The sequence below is a fragment of the Arabidopsis lyrata genome (genome assembly GCF_000004255.2).
Source record: "Arabidopsis lyrata subsp. lyrata unplaced genomic scaffold ARALYscaffold_4, whole genome shotgun sequence".
Classification (NCBI taxonomy): domain Eukaryota; kingdom Viridiplantae; phylum Streptophyta; class Magnoliopsida; order Brassicales; family Brassicaceae; genus Arabidopsis; species Arabidopsis lyrata.
In genome coordinates, this window is record NW_003302552.1 from 10,382,288 (window position 1) to 10,392,037 (window position 9,750).

The window sequence follows — 9,750 nt, forward strand, 5'->3', positions numbered from 1 at the left end:
CTTTGTTTGCTTGATATACCAGCACACACTTTTGTCTGGGACGTAGCACTGGTGGTTGATAACACAGACCCAAACGGTAATAGATCAAACGAAATGTAGAGGCCTACGTTTTGAAATAAATGTTTATAATAAGCTGTGAATATATAAGGGTTAACAACAATTGTTATATGTGAATAGGTGGTGATAGACAAGATTGGTCGTGCTTGATGTAGATTACGAAGGGGATGAATTGTTTGCAGGCGGGTGTTCAAGAATAAAGACGACTGTAAAGTCAAGATCGTCATACACGCAATCAACAAGAAGTTTAGCTTTCGTAACAACCGCACGACAAATGACGTGGTCATTGTACGGTGCATCTCTGATGCTTGCCCATGGAGAATCTACTGTGTACGGTTAGAAAACACAGAATACTTTGAAATGTGGACAAAGAGGGAATGCAACAAGTCGAATGATTTTAGCAAAGCAAAACATTCCTAATAACGCCTTTTTCAATCTTATTTCTTTGCTCCTATTTCTACTGTACAAGGTACAAGCATTACATTGTGATCACATTGGTTGTTTCGACAATTAAATAAAGCTGATGTTACAAAAAAATAGGACACATTCCAATAATTTAAAGACCAAAATACAATGGGACTCCTTAGTTCCCTTATTGATACCGAGATCAACTGGCCACATTCCAATCAAGTTTACATGTTTGATTACCATTTAAGCATAGAGTATTAGGTTAATTGTTGGAAGTTGTGTTTTCATTAGCATAAAGACCCCACGACACAATCTTAAACGTAGGTTCATAACCCTAATAGAAAAGGAAAACACTTGACGCGATCCCGGGAGGGATCTAACCCAATTTCAGCACTGGAAGATCTGGAGTGGATATTTTTCGAATTAGAGACAACATATGACTCAAAGACGAGATGCTGATTGAATTATAACGCCATGAAAGGATGTGGAAAAACCTTTTGATAAGTCGTAAAAAGATCAAGATTCGACAAACAAAAATGGATCAATAATGATCTATGTTTAATAGAGTTTGAGAATAGAAAGATAGATGGGTTCTCATAAGAGATTACAAGGGGTTTATAAAGAAGAAAAGAGTCTTGGAACACACTCACAAGACTGCCTCGAAACTTAGCAAAATATTAAAGATAGAATTTGTATAGAAAAGACTTTTCACTTCCTTTGGCTTCTCTTAGCTCATATAATTTTCTTACGTCTTCAAACTTCTATTTTCTTCACTCCTCTTGACCAGCAAATTAATGATTTGGTTTGGGCTCTTCTTGGGCTTGTAATGGCCATAAAATGGGCTGGACTCTATATATATTCCATGGGGTATAGATTTCTGAATGTTATGTCATGGGCTGGATCAAATGGGTGATTTGAATGTGAATCATTTGCCTCATTAAAACCCTTGTCAAAACAACTCATTGGGACAAAACTTGACAAAGGAAAAATAGTACAAATGAGACACTTGCCCATTTGATGATCATGTATCGAAACCAGTGAGATTAAGATAACTTCTTTTCCGTACTCTTTTTCCGCTACAAGCTCATTCTCTTGTTCAAAATGCTCCTCAGGTTCAAGTTGCTCTTGTGCTTCAAGCTCCTCCACGGCTACAAGCTCTTTATAAAGTTCCAAGTCCTTTGTGCTTTCCATGATCACATCAACACTCATATCTAATTTAAAAGGGAAAATCACCAAAACCACCTAATGCTAAAAACATCAAAACCGTATGTACCAAAATAACATGAGTTATTATCATTGTTGACAAAAGACGTAAGTCAAGGCTGGAAATGAGAGAGTCCATTGTGAGAGTAGACACGATTCTGGGAACAACGCTAATCCCAATCTGAAACTTCAATTCACGACTGTAAAATTTGGAGGTGTGCCAAAAAAAAAAGATTTGTGTCCATTAATTGAGAAATAAGAGAAAATTGACCACAAGTTCTCATGCGCGCCCTTGTTTTGATGTCTCTTAAACAACTTTTGTTTCATGATTTTCAAAACAAATTTTGTAATGTTTACTAACATTACAACAATCACATCGAGAAGACACAGACTGCCTTTCCTACGTCATTTACTCTTTGAAGTCATCCTTGTCATCTGCCGGAATTGGTAGGTTTCTCCAGAACACGGCCAGGCCGCTCCCGCCAAGCTGCAGAATGCCATTGAACAAAATTATTACACTTTGGAAATTTACATTTACATGTTACGTTTTGTGAAATGGCTATGAAAACTTACCGCCATACAGACAACACTGACTGCAGAAGGAACAGCAACTAGAGGGTTTGTGAAATGCTTTTGAGCAAGTAAGAACCCGAGCGCTGAACTCTGTGGTTTGCAAGGTACACGGATTTTTAAAAAGAAGCCTAAATAAAGCAGACGGCAATGAATATCTATGGTAAAGGAGAAAGTAACTTACTTGCATTCCACATTCTATAGAAATGGTACGCGAAGTGGACTCGCCGAAAGAAAACTTTGAAATCCAATAGCCAATAGCAAAGGCTGCAGCATGAAGGAGTGCCACCGGGAGTATAAGTTGAGCTCCTTGGGTTTTCAAAACCTCTGAAACTTGTCCGATCTTTTCAGAAGAGAAACAGTAATAATCAATCCCAATTCCAGTCTCAAAATTCAATAACAAAAATATTTCTGGCGATATGAACTGCTTACAGGGCTGGCACATAGCAGAGTGGTCAGAATGACTCCGATTAGAGGTGTCACTGTTATGATCTTAGACGTAAATTTAGGAAAGAACTCGTTGGCCAGAACTGTCACACAAAGCAGAAAAGACATTAGTCCCTAAGGATATATAGGAACAAATTCATTTTTCTGGAAAAACTTAGCACCATACTTACCTCCAACTATAGTAGGCACCAACACTACTTGGAAAGTACTAACAGCAAGTCCCTGTTATAAAAAAAAAAAAAATGGATCCATAAACTTTCATTGTGGCCGGCTGCAACTTCCTTGTTATAGAGTTCTATTTCACTTCTTTCTACTTTATATCATGCAATAACTTTTACTGAACCATGACGATTCAATTTTGGCTTAATGCAATGTATATTATTAGCTACAATTACTGCAATTTTGCATGAATTAATTCAAAGAAGTTATAAAGAAAACTCACAGCAGCATCAACGGGAACAAGCTGGCCAGCAAGAAGCTTAGTGAGAAGAGGAGTCATTATAATAGCCCCGATGGTTGAACACCTAATGAATTAGAGAACAGATTATGTATAAAATTTTTGAGGTCTCCAACAACATTAAAGAACGAAAAAGAAAAACAAGTGAAAATAGAAGTATACGTTGTCATGAGTACAGAGAGCGCTACATTCCCCTTGGAAATGTAGGTAGCAACGTTAGACGCCTGTCCTCCAGGGCAGCATGAGACTAGGATAAGACCAGTCGCAAGAGGTGCCGAAAGCTTAAGAGTCTAAAATAAAAACGCAGAAAATGTTTGCATTAGTTTTCTCCTTAACAATCATCACCAACCAAATAGTAGTGTTCACAAATGCACATAGCACAAGTTTATAGCAATCCTCTCTACAAGAGGAAGCCCTCAAGAAGTGAGCAAGTATGCCTAGAAATGTTGCTGTAGATAGGAAATGTTGATTCAACCTAAGAAGAAAGTGATACTTGAACATGCAACAAAACTCAATCAAATCTAAGTTTAATCACGTATTAATCAATAATACATCACTTACTCGACATTTAACTTGGTTAAAACGTATACAGACTATAGAAGTAAAAACGAATAGAACCAAAATCTTAAACATTCTAGAACAAAACAACGAAGTGATCAATATTACTGCATAAACATCCATTTCAGAAAAGAAAATAGAAGTTAATGTGATAGACATTACTGGAAACATACCATTGCAATGAGAAAACCTAGAATTGGCTTGATCATATATTGAGCAAGAAAACCAACACCCACCTGCAAGAGAAGGACTTTAAACATTAGACGGGAAACATATCTAACAGAACAAAACAACTACACCAGTGTTCATTAGCTCTCACCGTCCATGGATTACGTAAACATCTTCTGAAATCTTCAAACGTAAGAGTTAATCCCATAGAAAGCATGAGAAACCCAAGACCTAAAGTAAAAAGATCTGTTTCCAACCATGTAACCTACAAAACTTAAATCTATAAGCCCCAAAAACCACAGATTCCTACAGATAAAAAAAAACACAACAAAGAAGCATACTAAAGATGGCTTGAAGATGCCAACAAGTGTTCCCAAAATAACCTGCACAACAACAACAAAAACACATTGCCCCATTTCGGTTATCAAAATCACAAAAAGTTTCAAACTTCATCAAAGAAAGGTATAAAAACAAGTACCCAAAGAGGAAAAAGGGTCGTCAAAAGCTCAATAATCTTCTCATACTGACTAAGTTCCTTAGGAGTACTTTCAGGTACATCACCTGACACACCTGTAGCAGCTTTGCAAGCAACCCTCCTGTAAAAGTTACAATTTTTAACAAACCCAAATCCTTAACTTGTTTACAAATTCACCAAATTACAATCAATTTCCACAAATACCTCGAAGTTGTTGCTTCAAGAGCAAAGACAGGGCTAATTGGTTTACTATTCTGAATCCTCAAACTAATTCCAGACTTACTAACAGAAACCAACTTGGGATAATCTGAAAAAAATTACCAAATGATTCAGTTAAATCTGTAACAAGAGAAGTTATAAAGGATTAAGGAATAGGTACCTAAGTGAGTTTGAGGTCTGGTCGTAGCAGGAACCCAAGAAGTGTTGATTCTGCATTGACTTAATCTGCCGTCTGTTGGTAAGATTCTGGAAATGGAAGCCATTGGTGATCGAAAGGGTTTTAGGATGTTGGTGAATCAGAGAAGATGAGTTAGTGACATCTCCAAATAAGGAGGAGACAAAGGGTTTTGTGGAGTGTTGTAGAAAGAGAGGAGAGCCACACATTCTTCATCTGCCCCTTTCATCAACAATCCTATCTGGAAAATATCTCAAACCATTTTGGATCGATTGTAGAGAAATCCAAATCAGTCGATGTGCTTTTTTTTTTTTTTTTTGTTTGGTCGTCCGTCATTTCCTATGTGTTTTAAATCTCAAATTAAATCATTAGTATATATGGTTTTTCATAGAAAAACCATATAAGGGATTACATATATTTATTGATCATATTGAACAAAAACGTAGTACTAATTCATATATAAGTTCCGATTGGTAACCACGTAACGGTGGAATGACGTTTTCTAATGTAATTATGCAAAAAAATTTGTCAATCAAGAAAATTTACATAATCGCATTAGAATACGCAAAAATGCAGGATTTGCGTTTTCGCCTAAAAAAACAGAAGTAAAAACTCATTATGCGAATAAGTAAGTATATAGTTGTTTATTTGCATAATGAATTTTTATTAGAATTTTAGCAATTAAAAAATAAGAAAATAATTGTTTACTATGAAACCCTTTTAGACCACAATATTTCTACCGTTGAAAATTGTGTTAAAAAAACATAAATTAGTGAAATTGGAAAAGTCTTGCATCAAGTTGGAGAACAATTTGCTGAAAATATGGTATTTGATAGACGATATGATTTGCCTCGATCTTTTATGTGAAAATAGCTATATTAGTTAGATAAACTCATAAAATGAAAAGACAATCACATGATCAAATATTGATTTTAACACATTTTGAAACACTACACGTTAATTTATTCGACTGAACAAATAAAAAGTTTCCATTAAATGTGAGTTTTGATAACAACTTGTCTGAATTTTGTGGACAATGATTATCACCATTGCACCATCCAAGAAATATACTTTGCTAGTAAACCATTTATATTAAGATTTTTGTTGGCGACGGACAAATCTTTGGTCGACAAAAACTGATATAATCACTCTTTGACTACCAAATTTTGTATGTTTGATCAACTTTTTTTACATTTAATTATATTTTGTTTTTGGTTTTGTTGGGGGATATGCAAGAAAAAATAAATTTTCTTAAAATAGAGAGATAATAATTAGAATCATCGAGAGAGGTCTAATCTAGTTTATGTTTCTTGGCCCCAACTTCACTCTTCTCTCGCTTCTTCGCTTATCTCTTTCTTTGCATCTTCTTAAATTCCCTTTCTTCGTTTATTTAAAGATGCATGTTGGATCTTCTCTACTTCTACAAACTATATGGAATGAAACAAATTTATGTATATATATATATATATATATATATATATTTTGTATGAATCTATATATGGATATTAAACAAGTTCAACTACAATGATTTAACCCAAGTACGTTGTTCAACATTCACTCCCTCAGCTTTGGCATCTTAAGACTATACGACATTTCCACTCCTAGTTTGCAGGGAAGAACAAGACCACATTTTTTTTGTCAACAACTATTAATTAGAGCTTTTTTTTTCATCATTTTTAATTAGAGCTCAAATGAAAAGAAGCATTCCTAAGAAATATTTTTTTACATATGTGATATGATGCAGTTCGGTACAAACTTTTCGTTGCAAATTATCCGCTTTAACATTTGCACAGCGAGAGATCAAAGATAAAGAGAAGCTTGTGAATTCTTCATTGTCGCTCTGAAATTCTTTCAAATACACTGAAAATATCCGCCATTCGGTTGGGGATGACACTATTTTCACCAGATCTGAACAGTCTATAAAAAAGCTACATCTTGGTTATCGACACCAATCATACACTTTATTGCCCAGAGAAGAGCTTCCACTATATGTAGTGGAGATAGACTTCTACGGAGGTTGGAAGCTCCCATGGTTGGCGACTTTCCATTTGATGATGTACATAACCACCATGTTCTTGAAAACTTATCACTTTCTTTCATGATCCGTCCACAAAACAACAATATCACTCGAGTTCGAGTTTCCAAATCCAATGAACCATGGTTTTCTAAGCAATAAGACAGTCACATCTTTCACAAGAAATCAACCCTCAACCAAATATTTATTTCCTTTGTTTCGTTAGATGCTTGATGTGAGGAGAACTCTCGGGAGCAGTAGTCGTTGAAAAAATTTGTCCTTAAGATACTATTTTTTTTGGTATGAAATTTGGGATGTTAACTTTATTCCACAAAAAATTATTTACATAGTTTTGAAAGAAAATTGAAACAAGAGAGGACCAAATGAAACAAAAACATAAATAGAGTGCTTAAAACAAAGAAAGAGATAGAGGCATATGGATCCGTTATGAAACCAAAGAGAATGGATCCGATGGCTAATGTATCTCTCAATGTGGTAACAAAGAGTAGCTTCGATCCTAGATGAAAACAGGCCATACCCATACTTCGTATATCGTTTATCTTGTAGTTACTGTTTTTTTGTAAAAGAAAAACTATATCTATATATAACAATATTTGAGAAGTGTTTTTGCTGATGTGTCGGACTCTCGGCTCTTGTTGAGTCCTTGATTTTACGTAATTACTTAAATACCCTCTATTAAATCAAGTCGAATATCAACTAATGTTCAATTACATAAATAACCCTAATAAGTGAATATTTGATATAATTTACATTTTATAAAATTAATAAAATTCGTAAACACGAAAAAATAAGAAAACCTAAAAAAAATGGATCGATTGTAACATTTTTTAAAATTAATAATATTCGTAAACACGAAAAAAATAAGAAAGACGACTCTTAATTAATATCTTGTCCATGCCAAGTCTTCAAACCATCATATTGAATTATTGATGCTATCCTGCACCATAGAGTTCAAGCTAATAAAAGAGGGTGTTCTTTAAAATTACCTTGAATTATCTGATTGGATCATGCACGAATAATGAATATAGACTCGATGAAAGTGTATTAACCTCCATTGATCGTAATGAAAAACGTGGGATTTCGTAGAAGGAGACGGAGAATGGTCGTGTGTCTTTCTTTTTTTTTTCTTTTTTTTTTTCGTTTTGTTTTCCGTTTTTTTTTTGTTTTTTTTCTTTCTTTCCCAACCAATCGTTTGTGATAATTATGAGTTAAAAATTAAATTTTCCTTTTTTGATAAGTAGATATTGGCAAAAAATATCAAAACAATCCTACGTATATTCTTTAAATCTGATTCATATCTCTAATAAAATTTTATTTTTTAAATATTTTATGTCGATAATGACGGAAAATCTAAACAAATGTAAGATATAGTAGTAAATCTAAATCGTTATGTTATTATTCCATCTTTATCTTAAAATAAAATGAAACGTTACTTAAAATTAATATGTATAATATTGAATAAGACAATTTTAAATTATTAATTGTTATGATATAGATTCGCTTCTTAAAAAATATATAAATCTTCCTTTTTGTTGTAGATATTACACCGCCTCTTAATTTTATATAAATACCTGGATTGGTAGTCACCTTTAGATCACAACTAACCCCTGTTTTTTTTCTTCTGTAGTTTATTTATGGCTCGATTTTTATAAAAATATTAATGTTGTTTACATTACGTATGATTGCAGGATGAATTTGCATACACAAGTAGGTTTGTAGAGAGAAAGACGTGAAATATTACGGCTCACAATCGGTCTGATTTCAAAGTAGACCACTCAGGTACGGTGGCACCGGCGATGATGGTTTGCGGTCGGATTCATTACTTGGATGGACCGCCCCAAAAAACGTGACCAACATCAACGGTAACGGATGGACCGCCCCAGAAAACGTGACCAGCATCAACGGTGACGTTAATGGCACTCTTTGTCTTCTTTAAGATTAGTGTCTGATTAGGGTTTATGTGTGAATTGAAAGTTTTTGTTTTTTTAATGTGGCGTTTGTAGCTTGGATGTAGCGGTTAGGGTTGCAAAACGGTGGTGGAAGTGAATCGTATCCCGAACGACCGATTGTATATATATTACTTAAGAACGGTGTCTGCGGGTACGGGTCGAGACCCACAAAACTCGAGTTGGTAATCAACCCTCTCTTTCTCTCTGGCTTTGATAAAGTGTCTGTCTTTCTTTTTGTCTTCTTCCTATGTGTTTTTATTTTATTTTGATGGAGTATTTTTGTTAATAGGTGAAAAGTAGTTTATTAGATATCGCTGAAACAGAATCTATGATTTCATTTGTTCGGAAGCTCTCACTGATGTTTTTTTTTTCTCTGCTTTAGAACGTCTAAAAAGCAATCGTTTTGGAATTGGTTTCACTTTGGTGATTTGAGGAGTGTTTGAGTAAGAAGATTGATTCTTAATATTATGTTTTTCCATGGCAATAGGTATATGCCAATGATGGAGCTTGGTGTGTCGAGTAACATGTTTGATATCAAGAAGAACGCTTTGAAGAAGCTGTCTAAGCAACATGTGAAAAGTTGCATTTCAATACTCTCTTCGTCTTTCGTTTCATTCTCATGCGTTCAATCTCTTTCGTTTTAACTCACAAACTAAGTCTTTCTATGTTCAGAGTGCTTATCGAATCAAGCTTTTATCGTCGTACAAGGAAATGGTGAGTGTGACAATGCTAAATCTTGTAAATTTGGGAAATTTATTCTCTTGTAATTTGGAATCTATAAAGAAAACTTTAGAAAAATGCAGGTAGCCGTTGTTGTTGAGATGGTAAATGCAAGCAGATCTCTGAGATGTTATACCAAGCTAGGTACCGAGTCACTTGTACAGTTCTCTTGCTCTAAGGAAGATTCAAGTGATGCTGGAGATTGTGGTGGCATCCCTGTATTTAATTTTTGGAATGTCTCTACATTTGGTAAGACCCAAAAACAAAAGTTCAATAGTTGATTCTCATGTGTGGTCTCTAAGGTTTGGT

The 9,750-nt window shown here is 34.5% G+C and overlaps 1 protein-coding gene across 1 annotated transcript; it reads right to left on the reverse strand.

The window, feature by feature from the left end:
- Nucleotides 1-1,890: 1,890 nt before the first annotated feature.
- On the reverse strand, nucleotides 1,891-4,971 carry LOC9315084 (sodium/pyruvate cotransporter BASS2, chloroplastic). The gene is made up of 13 exons (XM_002880799.2): nucleotides 4,723-4,971; nucleotides 4,548-4,650; nucleotides 4,347-4,464; nucleotides 4,210-4,251; nucleotides 4,020-4,133; nucleotides 3,874-3,936; nucleotides 3,305-3,432; nucleotides 3,128-3,209; nucleotides 2,856-2,907; nucleotides 2,671-2,768; nucleotides 2,423-2,581; nucleotides 2,242-2,331; nucleotides 1,891-2,155 (listed from the first exon to the last, which is right to left on the reverse strand). Exons 1-13 carry the CDS (start codon nucleotides 4,823-4,825, stop codon nucleotides 2,078-2,080), a joined length of 1,230 nt encoding a protein of 409 aa, XP_002880845.1. The 5' UTR covers nucleotides 4,826-4,971; the 3' UTR covers nucleotides 1,891-2,077.
- Between the last annotated feature and the right edge of the window lie 4,779 nt (nucleotides 4,972-9,750).